Source organism: Gadus chalcogrammus, chromosome 8 (genome assembly GCF_026213295.1).
Source record: "Gadus chalcogrammus isolate NIFS_2021 chromosome 8, NIFS_Gcha_1.0, whole genome shotgun sequence".
In the NCBI taxonomy this organism is placed as follows: Eukaryota; Metazoa; Chordata; class Actinopteri; order Gadiformes; family Gadidae; genus Gadus; species Gadus chalcogrammus.
Genome location: NC_079419.1, coordinates 903,371 through 925,953, shown reverse-complemented (window position 1 = coordinate 925,953; position 22,583 = coordinate 903,371). Strand labels below are relative to the sequence as shown.

General features: G+C 44.9%; 2 protein-coding genes across 7 annotated transcripts; one reads left to right on the top strand and one right to left on the bottom strand.

Annotated features, from left to right (window-relative positions):
* The first annotated feature begins 487 nt into the window (after window positions 1-487).
* On the top strand, window positions 488-20,400 carry gad3 (glutamate decarboxylase 3). The gene is given in 17 exon segments (XM_056596803.1): window positions 488-717; window positions 2,633-2,770; window positions 3,100-3,206; window positions 3,923-4,058; window positions 4,403-4,493; window positions 13,237-13,349; window positions 13,526-13,641; window positions 14,427-14,506; window positions 14,900-14,954; window positions 15,034-15,150; window positions 15,573-15,637; window positions 16,400-16,478; window positions 16,621-16,770; window positions 17,258-17,365; window positions 17,616-17,705; window positions 17,965-18,072; window positions 18,075-20,400. Coding segments are annotated over 17 exon segments (1,641 nt in total). The 5' UTR covers window positions 488-695; the 3' UTR covers window positions 18,141-20,400.
* LOC130387614 (uncharacterized) lies at window positions 18,647-22,048 on the bottom strand. 6 transcript variants are annotated; one of them, XR_008896333.1, is made up of 6 exons: window positions 21,986-22,048; window positions 21,674-21,722; window positions 21,216-21,547; window positions 19,211-21,100; window positions 18,989-19,099; window positions 18,647-18,863 (listed from the first exon to the last, which is right to left on the bottom strand). XR_008896333.1 is itself a non-coding variant. In XM_056596792.1 (6 exons), the coding sequence occupies exons 3-6, from the start codon at window positions 21,526-21,528 to the stop codon at window positions 18,807-18,809; spliced, it is 2,367 nt and encodes a 788-aa protein (XP_056452767.1). In that variant the 5' UTR covers window positions 21,529-21,547; window positions 21,674-21,722; window positions 21,986-22,048; the 3' UTR covers window positions 18,664-18,806. The 6 variants fall into 6 exon arrangements, 4 of the variants coding, with proteins under 4 accessions (XP_056452768.1, XP_056452767.1, XP_056452769.1 ...); XR_008896334.1 differs by having other exon boundaries at window positions 18,657-18,863; window positions 21,216-21,502; window positions 21,986-22,032; XM_056596792.1 differs by having other exon boundaries at window positions 18,664-18,863; window positions 18,989-19,095.
* Between the last annotated feature and the right edge of the window lie 535 nt (window positions 22,049-22,583).

Sequence of the window (22,583 nt, the reverse complement as noted above, 5' to 3'; positions counted from 1 at the left end):
CGGGCCCTCGGCGGTCCGCGATGGTCGGGTTCGGGGAGGCGGGTGCGCCGTGCGCGGTGCCTGGGTGCACTGGCTCTCCGGCGTCCGTCCGCGTCGCTGGGTTGCCACATTGTGTCTTCTGCTTTAGTGGCGAACTGATTTATCCTTAAGTCGAACAGAAAAAAATGTAGTTATAAAGCTATAACTGCACAGCAGAGAAACGATATTTTAAGGCAAACATAAATGAAAAAATCATTTGGTTTTTGTTTTGATTCAATTCATTTTGGATTGAGTCTCATGGTTCTCATGTATTTGTGGACTGCTGGTTATTGCTGTAGAGTCGAATGCATGAGAAGAATGAGACTCAAGCCAAAACATGCTATGGTGTCAGGCACTAGGGCTGTACCCTCTGGGTTTGGTTTCTCCGTGCCTCTCCCCCCTCCCCGTGAACACACACCACGCCCCCCCCCCCCCCCCCCCCCCCCCCCCACACACACACACTCCTTAATAGACCACTCCCTCATTCCCTGGTACCCATTCAGAACATCCACACCACTTAAAAGGACCATGCCACAGTGAAGAGAGTAAAAGTCTTACTGGCTCATGAGAGGTGACTGCCCAACAACAATAACAATAAGAGAAGAAACTGTTTGGGAAGAATTCATTAGTTTTATACAAACATACAACAAAACTGTAAACTACTACTACTGCTCACGATGGAATACCTGAAGCTACCAGGTAATATATGAACATATTTAGTTTTGCTTGTTGGACAGTTGTTAATCCTTTGTTGTTGAAACAATTAACAAACATCCACCTGTGGGCACGTCACCCACCTTTAACTGATGGTCCAGCAGTTGTATTTCCTTTTCTGTTTTGGTGATCTGCAGCCTTATGTGCTCCATTTCTAGGTGTGATTTGCTTATTTGGGATTCTAAATATACTTTGTAAAGTTGTTTCACAGGGAGCTATAGGAACATAAATGACGTTGAATTTCACAGTGCCATGTCTACTTAGTGTCATTGTAAGTTGTGGGTCAACGCTGAACAACATCTTACTGAGGTAAGCTGTGCTGTGGAGGTTGATGGACCTTCTTCCTCATTGTAACTTCCGGCATTGCTCTGTTAGAAAGAAAGAAGTTACAAGATGTATTGTGGAACAATTAACTGAAACCAAAGCTTTACCCTCTCTGTGGTAGCTGATAAGGTGTCTTCATCATCATCCTGTAATGAAACAGAATGTTTGTGTTATATTCTACCCATTATGACAAATCTGTGGAATATTAAGAGTACTTACAACAGCATGGAGGTGTGTTATGGCAGAAGGCTCCACGAGACAGATTACACCATCATCAGTAACTGGTAGAAGATAAAGATTCGACAGTTGATTACCCAGAAAAGTGCCCCACCTAATTACTTTTTTTTTTTTACAATAGTGTGCAGGTCCGATCAAAAAAAATCTAACTGAGTCACCTTAAAATAGATTGATATCTGAAAGCAACAGCAGCCAATTACAAAGAACTGTAGCCTACTGCTACAAGAAAAAAAATCAGTGTGGCAAGTGGTTTCTAAGATGAATGGATGGCCATTACTGAACACTAGAAAAAGGATTAATGTACATGCCATTCGTTTTAATAACTTACCTCTTATGTAGGCCCCTGTGTCCTGGGGCGTGGCTGGGTCCGATGAGCTCCCCCCAGAGATGCCATCTCTTCAGCCTCTGTGAGAGGTGGTGGTGTGGACCGCCACCTGTTTTGCGTGCCTCTGCCTTTTTTCTGTTGGCTATAATGGAGGTCAAATTTGAAGATAACCAGAAAACACAAACTTGGAGACTTGTATGTATAAAAGGCATTTAGATGATGCTTTCATATAGACAATATTAAATACTGGCAGTGTTGTGATTTTTCTTTGTTTAGCAGATTTCCCTTAATTACTTAAATATATCTATCACATGTTGAATGCAGCCACTAAATGCTGTTTAATGAGGGCAGGCTAAACAACATCACAATTGCTTGTCCTTAAATTATACCTTACCTGTTTGAACTACATTTATATATCATTTTTAGTTGCTGCCAAGTCAGTTTGGGGCCTGTTGGGTTGCACCTGTGCGCACAAACACACATATGGAATATAATTGTTGAATAAGTGGAACATTCAAGAGAAAACTGATCAGAGGTTGATTTAGTACATGATTTGGTACAAATTGTTTAAAAATGTAATAATAAGTCCAGCTTGTAACCCACGCACAGTACGGTATTAGTTACTTTCTACATCCCACTTGTCATCAGTGTTGACAGGGAGACAGTCTTGTATCCCACTCACTATCTAGAATCCTTCCATGTCCCGCCAGTCAGGGAAAAGTTCTCTTCTGTATTTGTGCTCACAACATGTGGAACGATCCGCACGCTTCATTAAATAGATTAAAACAAACCAAACCCTTTCAATTTCTTTATCACCCCTTAACAAATCCAAACACCTGATCTCAGAATACAGTTTCTCTGAATGTAATTGCTGTTAAGTATTTGCAAATAAATCAAATTGATCTATTTTAAATTATTATATATATTCTCTGCATTTGATTTGCATTTCATTGTATAATTCTGTCAACCACGTCACCATTGTTTATCAAGACTATTCCTCTCTGGTCTCTGAAGGTGAGATTGGGGTGGAGGATAAAGAAGACAGGATCATGAGCGGCAGCAATAAGCCATCCTCCGGCCAGAAGGGAGGCCTGGAGCCACCAGGGGCGGGGGAGAACCCGCACACGGACCTCAGTCGAGTATACAGCAAGGGTGAGACAGGGAACGACACCGGTCTCGGCCCAGCTTATCTATGAGGAACACAATGTAGTTACGTCAACAATAAGTTATGTTTAACCCACGTTTTGCCAGGTTTAAGTTTTGTATAATATCACTGTTTATAGGCCTAGTTGTTAGACTATTATATTTGCTTTATGGATGTTTTTCTCAATGTCCACTTAAGAAACTATTATGTAGCTGTCCTGAAAATGGCCAACATGACTGAGGCTGTTAATCCTCGTCCCAGACAGTGACTACCACAGCATGCTCTCATGCACCGATGATTTTAATCTCCAAAGTGTCTGTGTCTGTACCTGTCACAGATCTGTTGCCAACAGCGGGGGGAGAAAGCCTTACTTGCAAATTCTTCCAGGAACTGGTCAATATCCTCATGGATTACATCTTCAAGTCCAACGAAAGGAGCTCCAAGGTTTTGCAACTATTCCAGTTTCCGACATATTTCCTTTTAACTTTCACAAACTTACTCTGTACGATCTTATCATTTATGGGACAGATTTTACATAAGTGTCATTCTTACAATGTAATGACGCAGGTACTGAAAAATGTAACAACATGTAACAGCATTTACTTCATATGTTTTTGCGAGAGTCTGGGCTGGAAACAAAAGACTCCCAGGGCTGGAGTCCCACCTAACCCTTCATCCTGAACAAAACGGATTAGCAAGTGGATGAAGCTTTCAGAAGGGGATTTTAATAAGAGTATTTCTATAGGGGCCAATATATAAGTGTTGATTTGAAAGTTTTAAATCATTTATTTTACAGTTCATTACTGCTGGCTGAGTTTGTGCTCACCAAGACAGGCTCACAGGTCCCCTCCTCCAACCACATGATTATTTGAAAAAGTCTTCCAGGTGTGAGACTATAGGAACCGTTCTAACCACACACTAGTGTGGAACTCACTCTTCCGCCTTAACCCCTGACCTGTGTAGTAACATTCCTTTCCACTGAAAAACAAGTACATGCTGTTACATGTTGTGACATGACTTTTTATCACAAGACTGGTACAGGACACAGTAGTGCTTCGGTAGCTCTAGTCCATGCGTTGTTGTGGCTGTGCAGTGTCACCCATCGTTGTTTATGCGGGTCCAGCTGTCTGCAAAGCTGATGTTGACTCTTGGTATTTCAGATCCTTGACTTCCACCACCCCCACCAGCTGAAGGAAGGCTTGGAGGGGTTCAGCCTGGACCTGCCAGACCACCCAGAACCCCTGGAGCAGATCCTGGTGGACTGTAGGGACACGCTCAAGTACGGCGTGAAAACCGGTGGGTGTGTGTGTGTGAGTGTGTGTGTGTGTGTGTGTGGGGGGGGGGGGGGTGGGTTTGTAAAGTAAGAAAAGAACACTACCAAAGTAAATGTAATAGTGTTTATTTTTTGTGCGACAAAATGTTGTCATTTTACTTTTACTCAAGTAGGTAGTTAAATAAAAAGGATTTAAAATAGTACAATTGGTACAGACTGGGCTACGCACACGCTACTTGAAGGCACGGGGTGTACAATGGTAAAAAGGACCCTCTTCAGTGAAGGCCCTGAGCACAGGCCCCTTCCTCGACGCCTTCTCTCTAGAATCTCGAGCATCAAGAACAAACGTGACCTTTGACCCTGGTAGGTCACCCGCGCTTCTTCAACCAGCTCTCCTCGGGTTTGGACCTGGTCGGCCTCGCAGGCCAGTGGCTGACCTCCACAGCCAACACCAACATGTAAGAGATATACCTAGCTGTGACATCACACACACACACACACACACACACACACACACACACACGCACGCACTCACACACACACACACACACACACACACACACACACACACACACACACACACACACACACACACACACACACACACACACACACACACACACACACACACACACACACACATACACACTTGATTCATTTATTTGGAATGACCAATACTACATCACCATAGCATCCAAATATTAATAAAGAACCCATTATGTCTCACACAACAACACAAACACTTTGCAGTTATCCACAACCAAGTGAATCAGTCGAGATACATTGATAGCTATAGTTATATCATGGGTAGAGATAACAGCGCCTTCTCCATATATGTTGTTCCACGCACACACGCACGCACGCACGCACGCACGCACGCACGCACGCACGCACGCACGCACGCACGCACACACACACACACACACACACACACACACACACACACACACACACACACACACACACACACACACACACACACACACACACACACACACACACACACACACACACACACCCACCAACCCGGTATCACGCCAAGGCGTAAAATAGATACGTTTGTCCACATCGCATGGCGTGTTCAGGGTCACGCTTTGCCTGACCAAAGCGTCACCCTGAACACGCGTCCTTCTCCATTCGAAATGAATGGAGGAATAGCACCAACAGGGGGCGATACGTTCTCCTAGCATTTGGTGAAATTGTTACGTAGCCATATTAATCGTTATTATCTGAATGGGAAATGCAATATTTTAGGACAGATACACAATTAAACGTGTTTCTAATGACATTTCTAGCGAGAAATGTACATTTTCCTTGCATAATCTTCTGTCAGTGAATGTGTATGATCTTTATTAATCTTTATTATCTGAATGGGAAATGCAATATTTTAGGATCGATTCACCGTTAAACGTGTTTCTAATAACATTTCTAGCGAGAAATATACTTTTTACTTGCATAATCTTCAGTCAGTGATTGTGTCTGATCTTTAGTTTTATTAGGAAGATTTAATCAGCTCGCTCGCATGTTTCAACGACGTCAGGTTGCTAGGAACGCTGCTTTCGGTAAACTAGCAGCTCACGTGTTTCCTGCGTTTGTGTTATTAAACCGTTACTTTATGTAACTTTTAATGATATTGTAATAACCACAGGCGAGGTATTGAGCTGAGTAAGCTTGATAGCAGGTTTATTGGATTCCACAATCGGACAGGCAGGCACAGCTCCACCGGAAAACTACAACAACCAAAACCCCCGGAACCCCCTCTCAGAAGGCCCGCCCCTTCCTCCCAAACCCTGTGACGTGAAACACGTTTATCTGAGAGCCAACCCAGTCGCCAAAAGCATACGTTGACAGTGTACGTTTTCGTGAACACTGGATTACGTCGCATTTCAACATAAAATAGCGTGTTAGCACACATACACACAAACGCACGCACGCACGCACGCACACACACACACACACACACACACACACACACACACACACACACACACACACACACACACACACACACACACACAATGCATTTCGCTGCTAAAACAAGAACTTGGGCTGCTTCTAGGACATTTAAAATTTTTGGGTGGATTTTGAACGGTATGTGGGCAGGACGTTTTTTGCAGGCAGGACCTGGCAACCCTGAAATTGACGCCAGGGATCCTTGGCCATGCGTCACATATTTGACGAGTAGGGAGTGAGACTGTGTTGCAACTTTCTGATTAGCTCTTAATTGAGATCACCTGTCACACACCCCTGTATTTAAGGTGGACACAATGGGTTTGGTTTACTTTTCGCATCGGCCTGTGTCAATCGAGGTTGAGTTTGGTGAGGGTTGAAAGTTTTTGATCTAGATTGCAGATCACTATTGTCACTTTATACAAACTGAAAGTATGCGTGTTTGTTTTTGTGGGCATTTGACTGAACAGACCAGACAAATATTGCTACCAACATGACACTTCGAAACTGACCACCGCAGTGAGTAAAAGTTATTTTCCTTTATTAATTGTTGACGTTTTTGGGCTGTCTCCTCAGACACAAGCCATCAGTATCCCTGCTCTTTGCACCTTGACATGCATGTCGCCGCTGTTTGTTAACCTAGCTTTGCTGATTTGTATCTTGTGATGTGTGTGTGTTTTTCTTAACAGGTGTTAGATGACTGACAAGATCTATGGGGGGGCCCCCTTTGGGCCCCCCCATACCAACTTAGGCCCCGTTTACACGAGGACGCTTGCGGGTGAAAACGACGAAATATTTTATCGGAAGTGCCTTTCGTTTAGACGGTGACGGCGTTTTTAGGGCATGAAAACGCATAAATCTGAAACCACCCTCCAGAGTGGAAAAGTTAAACGCTCCGCCGTAGCGTTTCCGTCTAAACTGCCAAGACGCAAAACACTGCTCGGATCTGCTCACGTCGCGTACGCCTTTACGTCACATACATGTGCCAGTACAAGGAAATAAACAAACATGTCAGTTTATTTCCATGCGTCGGACCTTCAAGCTGCTCTGGCAGCTCTAACAAGCATACAGGAGTATTTCCACGAAATGTACAGGATATTTACAGATAGTATTACTGAACAGAGAAGGATCTTTTTGGTTTTTGCGGCACGGATAAGAGAAGGAAGATTCTACGCATGCGCTCAGACATGGCGGTGTTGTGTGATAGTCTATCACAGCACCGCCTGGCATTCATACCCAATCGAATTCCACACACTTTTGCGTCACCGTATGCACGCAGATTTCCTCCCGAAAACGCTCGTCTAAACGCGGAATAAAAAGTGAAGACGCAACGCCACTTTTGCGTCTTCTGTTCAGACCGTCATCGTGTAAACGTAGCCTTAGTCTTCAAATCTAGTGCCATGGGACTCCAGTGTCTTCAAAACCTCCTCGGAATACATGTGTATGAATGGTCCACCGAAGGGTTGATCTGGAAGCCACCACGGTCCACGCAGTAATCTGCTGCGTGGGCCGTAGTGGCTTCCAGAGCCATCTCTCGGTCTTGGTCAGGATTTGTTACAGTTGCCCTTACATGTAGCACGCTACGGGTTTCTGAAGAAGCCTGCTTTACGTAGCATTGGAGTACAAATATTGTGCAAAATGCTCATGTAATTGCACTAGCACTAGTAACCTGTAGATTAGCTTAGTTTAACGTCATTCCGTCCTGTCTCTGTCAAATGTGTGGCTTACTTTAAGTCCACAAGGCCCTCTGGTAAACCATGTTGGAACACCCCTGGACAAGGTGATTAGTCACTGGTTGTGTGCTAAAGTTTTGTTCCATTTTTCACTAGTTGGTTAAGGTTTGGTAGAATTGTTTGGATGCTAGTGACGTGATGGCGTATGTACAAGAGCCTACCGTGGCCAGGCCACAGTTGCGACGGCCACGGCCAGATGGCCTAGTGTGAGTGCAACCTTGATTGCATTTGTATACTGTTTACCATTGGATGTTTATGCAATTTGGCTTAATTCATCCGCAGTAAAGCTGCATTTGACTATTCCAGGGTCGTTTTGTACAGGCTTTCAATTGACCAGTTTGTGGGAATTTTTTTTTTTTTTTTTTAACCTTGCTTACAATCCAACGGTTGTGACCACTTATGCAACTGGGCTGTGAACCTTGCAATTCTAGTTGCATATTTGTGCACGCAAGCTTTTCCATTTCTATCGCCATCACTAACACTAGCTTCAGCATTTCCTTGTAGGCCATTAGCTGACTTGTGTATTGGAGCGATGATTTGGGTATTTTAAGATGCTTGAAAACCTAAAATAAAGCAAAATGCGTGTCTGGTGTGCAAGAGCCAATTTGTTGGCTTGCAGTAGTTGAGGAGTTGCCGTAGGTCGTAAGCCATCTGGAGGTTGTGGCAATGGAGGCTTGTGGTAGATCTGCCATCCAAGAAAGGTTCATTCTTCTGAAGCATGATTAATAGTTTAGTCAATTTAATCTATTCATATAGAACTATAAAATCCAAGACTGCAGCCAGTAACTTGGATCGCAATATGTGGAAAGTATTGGTCTTCATTTGTAACAGCAGAATAATTAACATGACTAACTGGGTTTCTTCCATTTTCTAACTAGGGGGACTTGACTGGTGAGTCTACTGGATTAATCAGTAGTGGTACTTTGCCCAACAGATTTGATGGCATGACTACAGGGTGACAAAGACAATTATTCCCTGCCTATCAAAAGAGACTTCTAAAACATATCTGCTAGAACAGTTCCTATACTTTTTGTATAATTTGGTCATGCTGCAAATTTACTTTTTGTAGTTGCTCCATATTTAGTTCTTTGACAGCCTCACCTGCTAGAAAAGTCTATTCAAATCGGCTAAATATAATGAACTAAATTAATAGCCATGAAATGTTGTCACTCATACTAATGGCAAATACCCTCTTTCAGTTGGTGGTTCAACACTGATGTCTCTCTAGGCTTGAGGGAGAGCTCACAAGTAAATTACACAAATGTCCTGGAGCAATTGGGAATGCACTTTTATTTAGTCTACCTGACCATGGACATCTTTGAACTATAGGTCACCTAACCCAAACTTTTCACTCTTGTTAGGTTGTCCTTTTCTCTTGTTTTAAGCCGAAAGGGCTGAAATCTGTTTGGATAATGTGCAAAACTTGTGGCTTCACTAATAAAAAAAATTAACAAATGTATTTTTCTTAATGTGGTTAAACTATTTAAAGATTGTATGCAAAATATTTCTGCTCAATTTGTGGTCAATGAAACTCTGAAATTTTTTAATTTGATAAAACACAACTATGGGTTAAAGGTATTTGCTTTGGGCATCTTTTGATATTTTTAGAATCTAGCTCCATTGCCGTTAGAAAGGGTGTCTCCCAGTACTGCAAAGTGCTTCCACAAGTTTAAAAAAGAATGGGCAGAAAAGGAACCGCCCAACTAAATCTATTTAACATGGGTAGAAAGTTTCCATGGAAGCTCTTGGCTGCTGGTTCCCAACACAGCTCCACTGTTGGCCTGTGACCTTGCGTTTAACTTTTTTTGACTTTTGGTGACTTTCACAAAAGAGAAATGAACTGGTTAATACAATAAACAAGACATTTCATGGTACCATTTGGAACTGTTTGTGGATATTGCATTAAATCCATATGCTTGAAACTTTTCAATAATGCATATCAATGGAATGAAATAAATAGTTCAAGCAATTTGTGGGACTTGGCTGCTTTTACATTATTACTCATTTTGGGGGTTATTTCAGTCTCTCCAACCTGCAGGTCGTGCGAAGAATCATGGGAATATTCTATAAATGTCTTTATCATCTTTCGTCTCAACACTTCTGCTGCAGCCGCTGTTGAAGCGTATGAGCCCTTTGATAAAAGGGGTTCTCAAATGTTGACCCTCAGTCACCTATTGCATCACTTCCTTTAGGGCTTCGGCCTCCTAATTGATCATTATAGTATAATTGAATGCCCTCTTTCATATATATGATGTATATGAAACACATGTTCAAGTTGAATGAGAATAATAATAATAATTCTGCCGTATTTATTTAAGGGGAGGGGGGGGGGGATACAAGTCTTTTGGCCATTTCTGGTGTTGATCAGAGAAATAATTTGTCCGCAGAGACGGTGACGTCGCTTAGCAATGGTAGATGCTGGGGTAGACAATTCACCGGACTACTACCCATGCAAGTGAACGGAGCGTTCCACGGCATTGAGAAGACCCGTGTAATAAGGCCTATAATATTTCTGTTTATGGCATAGATTTCTCCTCAGATTAGGCCAATAAACCAATGGTAAAATAAAAATAAAAACGCTAGATCAAAGGCCCGGCCCGAGTATAGTGGTGGGAAATATCGGCCCGACCCGGCCCGCGTCGGGCTCGGGCAGAGAATCTAAACAATCTATATCTATAATACCACAGGTTGAAGCGTATGCGTCCTTTGAAACCCCCTTTGATGTATAAGAGACCTCAAAGTACAGTTTACTTAAATGTTGTCGACCCGGTCACCTATTGCATCACTTCCTTTAGCGCTTCGGCCTCCTAATTGATCATTGTAGTATAATTGAATGCCCTCTTTCATATATATGATACCTCCACCACTGGGACGTGGCAAAAATTCTCCAAATCCATATGGGGAGGGGGGGGGCTGATGCTTGTGGACAGTAGGGTTGTACACTAGACATAAATAGGAAGCAAACTCAGGAGAAGGAATGACCTCTCACAAATATATATTTAATAAATTCTTTCAAATAACCCTGCCTCGTTAAATCATTGAGCTTGGTGTTTTACTTTCAAAAATAGGTTATAGAAGAAGTCTATACTGCAGAAAATAAAAACATCCAAGCTGCCTTTTAAGGATACCTTGGAATATCTGTCTATTTTTTAACCATCGGACCCTAGTTTACGACAAAAACAACACAATGTACGGCAGCTCCTTTGCCGCATGGTTTTTAGAGCCATGTAAGGATTAGAGGGGCTGGTCGATAGCAACCACCATAGCAACCATGACGGTCAAGTGACTGGATGCAACCCCGTTGAAAAAAATAGAATACCACCCTACACACTGAGGAGCATAATGATATTTAAATTATTATGACCATGAAGTCTTTATTTGCATGGCTTTACATTTCGTTCTGTGTAGCATGGAAAAATCGGAGAAAAACTCCCATTCAGAATGCATTGGTTTACATTTCGTTCTTTGGAGCATAGTTATTTTTATTTATTTTCACTTTTTGTGGAGGTGCTTCAAAGATGCTAATTTTTCTGCAAAAATCCAAAATCCAATGGAAAAACCCGTTGGCTTTTTGTCAAGGGAAACCCAGGTCGACGCTCACTTCCGGGTTGGCCAACATACGTCATCCCTCCACCACATATATACTGTAAAAACACATGTTCAAGTTGAATGATAATGCATGAATCTATTCATGCTATTCATGACAATTATTTTGGCCATGGTGGATCCAGATCTGTTCCGGTGTAAGTACCATATTGGCTCGGCTACCAGATCGGCTCGGGGTCCGTCGTCTGCTGATTACGTTACACAATATCATTGGCTGTACGCTTGAAGGGGCGTAGGCTACATTGTGATTGGCTGCTAAGGGACAGTTGTGATTGGCTGTTTTGTGCTGTAGCTCTGGCTGTCGTCATAGCAACCACAGCGAGCACATGTGTGAGCGCGAGTAGGTCTGTCTAGTTTCGGTTTGTGTTGCCAGATTGGGCATATGTCCCGTTTTTCCAGCCTAACGTGATTCAAAGTAGCCAAATCAGGCCTGGAAAATGTGCCCAATCTGGCAACACGGACGGCTTATCTTAACAGCCAAGATGATTCCGAGGGATGTTTGTTTTTTTAGAAGAAAACTATCCATACAGATAGGTTGGGAATGGTCTGTGTTCAAAATGAAGATCATACAGGCTCTTTAATTTAAGCCATAAAGACCTTATTGCTGTAGATAGCTTATTGTGTGACGTAATCAGCAGACGACGGACCCCGAGCCGATCTGGTAGCCGAGCCAATATGGTACTTACACCGGAGCATTTCTGCACCTCGGGCAACAGCGCAGGGTTGCCAGGTCCTGCCTGCAAAAAACGCCTGCCCACATACCGTTCAAAAAATCCACCCAAAATGTCCTAGAAGCAGCCCAAGTTGTTGTTTTAGCAGCGAAATGCATTGTGTGTGTGTGTGTGTGTGTGTGTGTGTGTGTATGTGTGCTAACACGCTATTTTATGTTGAAATGCGACGTAATCCAGTGTTCACGAAAACGTACACTGTCAACGAATGCTTTTGGCGACTGGGTTGGCTCTCAGATAAACGTGTTTCACGTCACAGGGTTGGGAGGAAAGGGGCGGGCCTTCTGAGAGGGGGTTCCGGGGGTTTCCTTCCGGGCGGGAGTTTTGGTTGTTGTAGTTTTCCGGTGGAGCTGTACCTGCCTGTCCGATTGTGGAATCCAATAAACCTGCTATCAAGCTTACTCAGCTCAATACCCTCGCCTGTGGTTTATTACAATATCATTAAAAGTTACATAAAGTAACGGTTTAATAACACAACGCAGGAAACACGTGAGCTGCTAGTTTACCGAAAGCAGCGTTCCTAGCAACCTGACGTCGTTGAAACATGCGACCGAGCTGATTAAATCTTCCTAATAAAACTAAAGATAGACCAACAATCACTGACTGAAGATTATGCAAGTAAAAAGTATATTTCTCGCTAGAAATGTCAATAGAAACACATTTAATGGTGAATCTGTCCTACAATATTGCATTTCCCATTCAGATAATAAAGATTATAAAGATCATACACATTCACTGACAGAAGATTAATGCGAGGAAAATGTACATTTCTCGCTAGAAATGTCATTAGAAACACGTTTAATGTTTATCTGTCCTAAAATATTGCCATTTTCCCATTCAGATAATAACGATTAATATGGCATGCGTAACATTTCACCAAATGCTAGGAGAACGTATCGCCCTCTGTTGGTGCTATTCCCCCATTCATTTCGAATGGAGAAGGACGCGTGTTCAGGGTGACGCTTTGGTCAGGCACACACACACACACACACACACACACACACACACACACACCACACACACGCACACACGCACACACGCACACACGCACACACGCACACACGCACACACGCACACACGCACACACGCACACACGCACACACGCACACACAGTGAATGGCTGTCGAGCTGCAGAGGGCAGAAGGGTCTCAGCGTCTCAGCGTCGCCCCCTGTGGATCCTTCAGGTTTACATACGAGGTGTCTCCAGTCTTCCTGCTCATGGAGGAGATTCTACTGAAGAAGATGCAAAGCATTGTGGGATGGTGCGAGGAAGAGGGAGATGGTCTCTTCTGCCCAGGTAAGAAAAAATCCCATCCACTTACTGGCCTTCAAGAGAGCATAAAGTTTAAAAAAGCAAGTTATAGCTTTGTTGACACTGATGGTAAATGCATACTTGTGCAAAACGTTGTCCTATTAATGCTCCTACGTTCATCCATATACCTGGGTTTTATTTGTAGCGGGTCTTGTTTGCAGGCGGAGCGTTGTCTAACCTCTACAGCCTACTGGTGGCCAGGTATGACTTCTACCCAGAAGTCAAGACCAAAGGGATGTGCGCTCTCCCACGTTTGGCCCTCTTCACCTCTGAGCATGTGAGCAGCCGCCTCCCCGTTCACCCCATTCACTCCTGTGTTGCTTTAGGCACTGCCGCCCGGCCCTTTGACGTCTGTGAAGAATGGGAGCGAGGACTGCAGCCCCAGGCGCACGTTTTGTTCACGTTGAACACAACAGCTGCCTATTATACTGCTAACTAGGGCTGGGCGATATTGCAAAAAATATTATCACGCCCCCTCCTGTCTCTCCCCCTGACAAAGCCACGCCCCCTCCTATATCTGCTACTGATAGAGCCACGCCCCCTCCTATCTCTGCTACTGATAGAGCCACGCCCCCTCCTATCTCTTCTACTGACAGAGCCACGCCCCCTCCTATCTCTGCTACTGATGGAGCCACGCCCCCTCCTATCTCTGCTACTGACAGAGCCACGCCCCCTCCTATCTCTCTCCCCCTGACAGAGCCACGCCCCTCCTATCTCTGCTACTGATGGATCCACGCCCCCTCCTATCTCTGCACTGACTAGCCACGCCCCCTCCTATCTCTGCTACTGATGGAGCCACGCCCCCTCCTATCTCTGCTACTGACAGAGCCACGCCCCCTCCTATCTCTGCTACTGATAGAGCCATACTCTGTCCGTTAAATACATTCGATATACTGTATTAATATGAATGTACACATGTTGGATGCATGTCTAGAGGACATTTCCAGGGGTCCATTATTAACCATTGAAGCAGTGGTAGTTTAGTCTCTGTCGAAAGCATCCTGCCTCCGTGACAGACACAGAGTGATGTTGACTGAGCGCTGACCCTGTTTGCCTTGTCAGAGCCACTACTCCGTCAGGAAGGCGGCGGCCGTGCTGGGGATGGGCAGCGACAGCGTGCAGGTGGTGCCGTGTGATGAAAGGTACCCCTGCCCAGAGGGGCTGTTTGTCCGGGGTCAACGTGGAAGCACAAAAGAACAAAAGGGGAATGTTTGCTCACCTGCTGCTCTTCGTGCCCACGTTTTCCTGTGTGGGCGTGTGTGGGCGTGTGTGTGTGTGGGTGTGTGTGTGGGCGTGTGTGTGTGTGTCCCATTGCTTTGTTTTTCTAGACACGTGTCCATGCGTTTCCTATAAGAGTCTCAGACGATGGTTAATAGGTGTGTCACAATGTATATATTTTTTACATTACAAAATTGCCGTTTGCACATTTTGATAGCAGTAAGCTAAGTAAGGCTAGCAGGTCGCACACTGCATGCGGCGAGGATGGGAAAACCTGTGTCATGTGACGTCAACAACATTGCTGGCGTTGGTTCCAGAGGGAAGATGATCTCGCGGGAGCTGGAGTCGTCCATCGCGGAGGCCAAGGCCAAGGTAGGGGCGGAGCCTAAGGTATAGTCGGTGACGGCCGATTTGAGTTCCCTCCGTTCCTCACCGGTCCCGATGTGTCCAGGGTCTGGTTCCGTTCTACGTGAACGCCACGGCGGGGACCACCGTGTACGGGGCCTTCGACCCGCTGACGGCCATCGCCGATGTCTGCGACCGACACAAGCTGTGGCTTCATGTGGACGTAAAGACTGCTCACACACACACACACACACACACACACACAGGTGCGCGCATGCACACACACCGCTGCCGACGTGCACATGCTCTTGAACACACATATACACAGGTATGCTATTGTGTTAAGCCTCCTCCTTCTCCCGGTGGTCTAATCTCTCAGCTCCTAGGGTCTTCCTTGTTGCCTCATAGGCGACAGATGGCTAAAGAATTTCTAACAAATACACTGAAGGGTGTTAAATCCTACCTACAGCACCTTTTTATGTTATCGTCTCTTTCTTTATTCTACGCGCCATTCCTTTTCAGGCACAAGCCCATTGTGTTGCAAAGTCTGACACTAGCTTCATACATACAAGTCGAGCGATTGGTCTGAGAGCAATTCATTCACATGTCTACCGTTCGCCCCATGTTGACGTGCGGTCTTGCCAGGCTGCGTGGGGCGGAGGCCTGCTGATGTCCAGACGGCACCAGGGCAAGCTGCAAGGTATTGAACGGTAAGCACCCACACTGTCCCTCCATGGTCTGCTCCTCCATCAGTCGGGGCCATCAGGGCCCAGAGGGGGGACAGGAGGTGGGTCTGGCGGAGGGCTGCAGACGGCACTGTGGAGGACAGGTGCCATGTGTAAAACATAGAGTAGCAGCACCCCGCCTCAGACAGGAGGTACAGGGTCCCACAACTTTGGAGTCAAAGGTACAAGCAGTCCTCTAGGTGGGGTCGTTCCCAACCCGGGGTTTGGAGGTTACTAGGATACTATCTGCAGGTCGGCTGTGGTTAATGTTTTCAAGATATAGATAACTTCATAACGATGGTTATGATGTTCAGTAGCATTGATTGATTGAGGATCGATTCAGGACACAAAGTGATTGCCCAGCCTGAACAACACAAAGGCCAAGGGGATAAAAGTAACAGTGCTCTGAGATTAACAATGGGGTCCACTTTACCCTTTACCATTGAAACGTTAGTGGCAGGACTCATTGACTGATTGCCAATGGACACATACGTCGCCAATCAGGAATGCTACATGTTCTGAAAGTAATCATCAACAGAAGCATCAGAAGAATGAATAATAGTCCCATCGCAATTGATGCCATTGAGCAGAAGGGAGAGGAACGTTACAGCTGATATTAGTCAACCGTCTGGCTCATACTGGTAACTATAATCCGTGATGCTCTTTTATGAGAACAGTGTGTACAAAGTGTACAGGTTACTCGCTATTGACTAACTAAGAGGGGCGGTGGCCCACTGTCCTCCAAAGAGCTTCGTCTGTGACATGGAACCCCCACAAGCTGATGGGGGCCCCCCTGCAGTGCTCAGCCATTCTGATCAAGAAGAGGGTGAGCATCATCACATCATCATCATCATCACCAACCTTTATTTGGCCGGAGAAGCTGAATGTATGCTCCGACGTTTGCCTCGGACGTTTTCCATCGCCTCAAAGTTACAATGCCAGTACTCTGTCCTCCCCTCATGTTCTAGGGTCTGCTACAAGAGTGTAACCAGCTCTGTGCAGAGTATCTGTTCCAGAGTGACAAACACTACGACATTTCTTACGACACGGGAGACAAAACCATCCAGTGTGGCCGTCATGTGGATGTCTTCAAGCTTTGGCTCATGTGGAAGGCAAAGGTACCACTGAAAAGCTAAAATGCTGTTTAGATTTGTGCAGATTTACTCCACCAGTTATTTTCTCAAGCTTCTATGCAACCAAATATGAATCAATGAATTCTTTCTGAACTATTCTAAGTGTTCATTAATTCATTATATTTACAATTGAAGATAGTTTCCAAATGCATCAACAACCTCATTGAGGTTGCCCGTGGACATGCTAAGACTTTTCTAGGTCTTACTTTGTTTCCTCGTCCCTCCTCTGGTATTTTGTTTGTGGAAGCAGTAGCCGCCACACACAAAGCCAAGGTATAGAGGTTTAGAAGGTCGACTGGCAAACCAACGGGGTGGTGCCTCGATCCCCGGCTGCTCCGAGCGTCGAGGTGTCCTTGAGCAACCCACCTCACTCAAACTGCTCCCAGCGACCTGGCTGGGGCCCTGCCTGGCTGACACCGCCGAGTGTTTGTTAGAAAACAATGTATAACCGCACTCCCCTCATGTCATACAGGGCTCCGAAGGGTTTGGGTCCCAGGTGAATAAGTGCTTGGAGAACGCAGAGTACCTGTTTAAGCAACTCCAAAGGAGGGCTGACTTCAAACTGGTCTTTGAGAGCAAAGTAAGGCTGCACGCCTCGGAGAAGCAACTGCCTGTGAAATTGTTAAAGTCGCAATGTGTAACATTTCACCAAGCTTAAAATGACATGTCTGCAGTCCTTGATGATCGAATCACTTCAATCAAATATACCACATCATCTTTCGTGAAAACCAGTGTTAATGTTTGTTCGACGTTCTCTCATTTCCTCACGCCCGTCCCGCCCGTCTCCCGTGTCCCTCTCCTGGATGGGGTCTGGTGCCGCACCCCTCCAGCCGGAGCACAGCAACGTGTGCTTCTGGTACCTCCCCCCGAGCCTCAGGGGGCTGCCCCCCGGGCCCGACACGAACCGCAGGCTGCATGAGGTCAGTCCGGGTGCCGGGAGGTTCAGCAGAAACATACCCACCTCTGTGGCTAACATCAACAGGGTCACCTCTCTTCAGTCAACATCACTGTGTCTGCGTCTCGGAGAAAGGACATGATACTACCACTCCTTCATGGGTCAATAAAGGACCCATGCCAGTGTCCTCTAAGGGGACATGCATCCAACATGCGTACATTCATTATAATTGATAAAGGCAGTACACTCTGCTGATGGTGCTGAAGGGGTTTTATGTATTGCAGGTGGCCCCCCGGATCAAAGCCAAGATGATGGAGGAAGGGACGACCTTAATTGGCTACCAGCCATTGGGCTCAAACGTCAACTTCTTCCGATGCGTCTTCTCCAATCCCGCGCCACCCAGCATGAAGACGTAGACTTCCTGCTGGAGGAGATTGCTCGGCTTGGTTCCAACCTTTGAACATTGTTTTTCCCCAAAATTGTTCATTCCTTAAGTAGGTTTGTAATCCCTCTAGTTTGTCTGAGATTGAGCTGTCCAGATGCTCAGATCATCCGTTATGATATATATCCGTCCTTGTGCCAACTGATGGAATTAATGGAAAGCCAAGTCTAGTTTAGTGTGGCAGTCACATGGATTACAATATTAGTATTTCCAGAACCGGATTCACTATGCACGAGATTGTGCTTAACCCAATCAGCCAAGTGATAGAAATAAATGGAGCCCCAAATTTCGTAAACCAAAATGGATTAGCCATCCATCTAGTTACTAGTTAGGTAACTATGCAAGCACATCAAGTCGTCTGCAGATATCAGTGACTGAAAAGATACTACCGACACTATGCAGGCTCACAATTCAGAGAACAGCTAGTGGGTGGAAGCAAGGCAGAAAATAAACAGCATTGCCACAAGTGGCAAACATGGCCGGAAAGGCCTTAATTCCGAATAATTGTGAGAAAAGCATTGACACCCTTGCATTTCACATGTCTGCATTATTGTTTATTTAGGAATGACTTAATGATTAGTCTATATTTACAAAGAGTGATGCATTATCAAATAAAGGAATGCATTAATAAAATCACAAATGCATGATACAGTTAAAAAAGTATATTTATTAATTATTGAATGTTTAAAAAAAGGAAAGAAATGTAATTTGCTCGGAATCTTCGTTATCTTCCATTTCCACCTGTTAGAAAAAAACCTTTTACATATGGCATACAAAAAATAAAATCTATTGCAAGTTAAATGAATCTTCAATTTATCATGCAAACTAAAGCCCATGCCAACATGTTTAAAGTGTAGTGTCCAAACCAGTCTATTTTCAAGGCATGCCATCTCCCATCCAAGTCTCCTTCTGGTACTTCTTCTGACGATTACGTCGACAGTTGGGTCTGTTCTTTTTCGTTTGTTTCCATTTTCTTTCTGGCAACAAATAAGGAAAAGCTTTTAAATATGACAATAAATGAACTGTGATGAACTGTGCCGTTAAAAGTGCATTTACCACCATGTTCATAAAGGGGATTGATAAGTTACCTGCAGTCTCAGATGAGGCCTGGATGGTTTCAGCCTCTTGATGACAGTTGCATATACAAGTCAAATGTTGCAGTAACGAGCACTGGCTACCACAGTCCGACTTCGCTGGTGAAACTGCGTTTTTTGGGATTTCGACGGCTAGTTGCTCATTTTTAGCGGAATTCGTTTCCACTCTCCCATTTAGCTCCTGTTCTCTGATTTGGCGACTGGAAGGACTTTCGTTTTCAGTGCGGGTATTGGAGAGGGGGGCTTCTACTTGTTTGGAAGAGCAAGGACTATTCTCTGCCCTTTCAGTTACCCTACAGGGTTTCTGGGTCGGGCTTCGAACAGCCTCAGAAGACTCATCCATGTCCCCGCCCTCGTCAACCGCTAGGGAGGTCTCGTCAAGAAGCGAAGCATGTGCATTTGAAGGATCAATACCTTGATCTCTTTGAAGCTGCGCCTCTTTAGAAGAGGGAGTTGGGACTCCCGTTCCACACGTCTGGGGGTCAAGTGTTTCAGCAGGAACACTGGTGTCCTCATCCCGTTGGGTTGTCGGGGGATATGCATTGGAGTGAATCAAATGTTGGTGTTCAGCTGACCAAGTGGCTGGGGGAATATACACTGGGAAAGCATTAGCAGACAATGAAAACCTGCGACTTAGTCTTCTATCTCTTGGATGAACGGTTGGATTACAACTCTGTGTAGATGGTGCACGCTTTTGAACATCCTCCAAAATCTCTTCAATAATCACCTCAGGGTCTAACAGTCCATTCTGCATCATCCAGCCCGGAGAAGGAACGTAGGCAGCCAAAGATTCCACGGACCAAACTGATTCATCCATTTTTCTTTTGAACTGGAAATGACCCGAGAATGGATCCTGCATTGCATCTTCATGTAGAGCAGACTCTTCATATTCATCCAGCACCAGTTCATTGTCAGGAACTTTCTGGGATTGGTCTGCTGATTCTATGGGTGTATTCTGTGACATGCCATTTCTGGAGTGGATGTCAGCCACAATAGAGTCAACCAGCACTGCTGAATCATTCAATGTATTGAGAGTCGTAGCGTGATCCTCCCTGAAGTAGAAAGGTGATCCAATTATCTTTGCAAGGTCCTCCCTTTCCTTATGGCTTAAAACAATATCATCCTCCAAGTTTTTGCTCTTCGTCGTCAGGCTGTCGCATCTTATTTCCTTAGCAAGCGCAACCTCCTGACCAGCCAACTGATCCCCTCTCTTGGGCGATGGTGCGTCTGGGGATTCAGGAGTCACCACTGGTGGTGTCCCACCCACCAAGGTCATTAATACATCAGGAAAAGAGACGCGGCGTTCCTTGGTGGTGACTTCGTCCTCTCGGTCTGAAGAGCTGCATACAGGAATCATAGCATTGGCAGCGCACATCGACCACGTTTCACCGTCACTTCCAAGCCTACAAGACGACTTTTCCTGACCACCACAGCTTCTTTTCCCAATTTGTGCCGATAAAGGTGACGCTTGGCCACGTTTGGCGGTGCCCCTACCCAAGTCCTTCTTCGCAAAGTTGTGGTGACCTTTGGCGTCGGCAACAGCCGCGGTACAGTGCTCCACCAAAACTTGACTTTGCTTCCCACTGATAAAGTCTGAAGGGGTAGTACTGCCGCGGGTCCCATTTCCAGACTCTGAGCAAGCGCGGGGACTTGCGTCAGCGGTCGGTTCCGTCTGGACCTCAGAGCTTACAGTCTCCCTCACACCAGAATTCGGTTGGGACACCAATCTGCGGTTCTGGCTCTGGTAGGGTGCATTGCCGCCAGGGAACTGCGAATGGATCAAGCGCCGGTAGTTGAGCTGTTGGAAGTGAGGTTGAGGAAGCATGTAGAGTGGAGCTTCCAGGTAAGGGTTTGGGGGGAATGGGGGCATGACCATACCATAGCCTGGGGGAAAAAAAGAGACAGAAATACCCTCTTACATGGGATTACATTTAATTCTGACTTAACATAAACCGTTAATCATTGAGCATCTAAAACCTTTATGATACAATTCACTCACCCATTCCAGGGAATCCTGAGAAGGGGTTGTATGAATAAGGCGAGGGCCACTGGGGGAATGGAGTCATAGGTGGAGGATGAGGTGCGGGGGGCATGTACATGAACGGGTGGGGAGGGAAATGAGGATGAGGAGCGCATGGCTGTCCTGGCTGATAGTCCTGACTCGAGTACATTCCTGGATACCCATGTGGGGGCCCCTGTGGTTGGGGGTTTGGGGCACCGGTAGCAGCGTTGGGGTGAGGGTTTTGGGTTCCTTGGTTTAGTCCAGGTTGTGACGACTGCGGTGGTCTGTTAGCACAATGGTTTGTTGCCATGGCTGAAGCAATGAAAGACCTGGGATTTATATCAGGCAGCAAAACGACACAAGCAGCAAGATTAGGAACAATCGCAACTAACGGGATTCCACAATTGTCATCCCATTTAAAACCATGCCTCGATCAAGCAAATCAAAAGCATTACCAGAACGAGAACGTCGTCGGCCCTCAGGGAAACCAGATTGTTCCAACAGCTTAAGCACAAAGTGACATTAGGCATATTCAGATTAAACTGTTGCATGAGGTGCATTGAAATCAATAGTCATTAAGGAATGAAGGACTTTATACATAAACACTATATACTACAACTCAGAAAGATTCACTAAATACAGTTGATCAATTTCCCTTGAAATCTTTCCTATGTCATTTGTACATCTAGTTAGCCAGGCATGCATTGCTAAAAAATATAACATGATGCATTATAATGGTAGTATTGGCCAAATGACTAACTTCTTACCTGTGACAAGAACAATAATCAAAGAACCAAACAAACTGAACATGAGACGCAGAAACTCCTGGCCTTGATTAGCTAATTATATGACACATTGAAGAGGCGTGTCCTATATCAAAGTAAGGTGATTGGATACATCCAACCAATCATTTAATGAGTAGTATATTCAGGAATTGATAAAGCACTTTTACCTAAGACAGCATCACCAATTTCAAAGCTGCCTGTAATTATTCTACAAGAAAGAAACAACAATATAAACTGACAAATGATCAAATATCAATGGGACAATGAGAAATGCAGAGAAAAACATTTGACAGTGGAAAAGTTTAAGCATGACATTTTCTTATTCCTTCACAACTCAAACGTAATGCGCTGTTTTTCACTTTGAAAACATTTTAAGTCAGCTTTGATAATATATTGCTTGGATATTATACTTACTTTTAATTATTTTGATTAACCATAGGTTTGTCAGATTATGACCATTTGCATCAAAATGTTCTAATTTATATCTAAATGATACTCCGCTCAACATAAATACACAATATCTGTATATATTGTCTGATGGACTTGCCTTTGGCTCATTTACAGTGAAGTAATGACTAAT

Bases quoted from the DNA above. Each gene is read 5' to 3' on its own strand.
- LOC130387614 (XM_056596791.1), bottom strand. From the start codon at position 22,028: ATGTTCAGTTTGTTTGGTTCTTTGATTATTGTTCTTGTCACAG. The intron at 21,531-21,985 runs GTAAGAAGTTAG...TCATTGCTTCAG, and splicing joins GATTATTGTTCTTGTCACAG to CCATGGCAACAAACCATTGT. The intron at 21,101-21,215 runs GTGAGTGAATTG...TTTTTCCCCCAG, and splicing joins CTCAGGATTCCCTGGAATGG to GCTATGGTATGGTCATGCCC.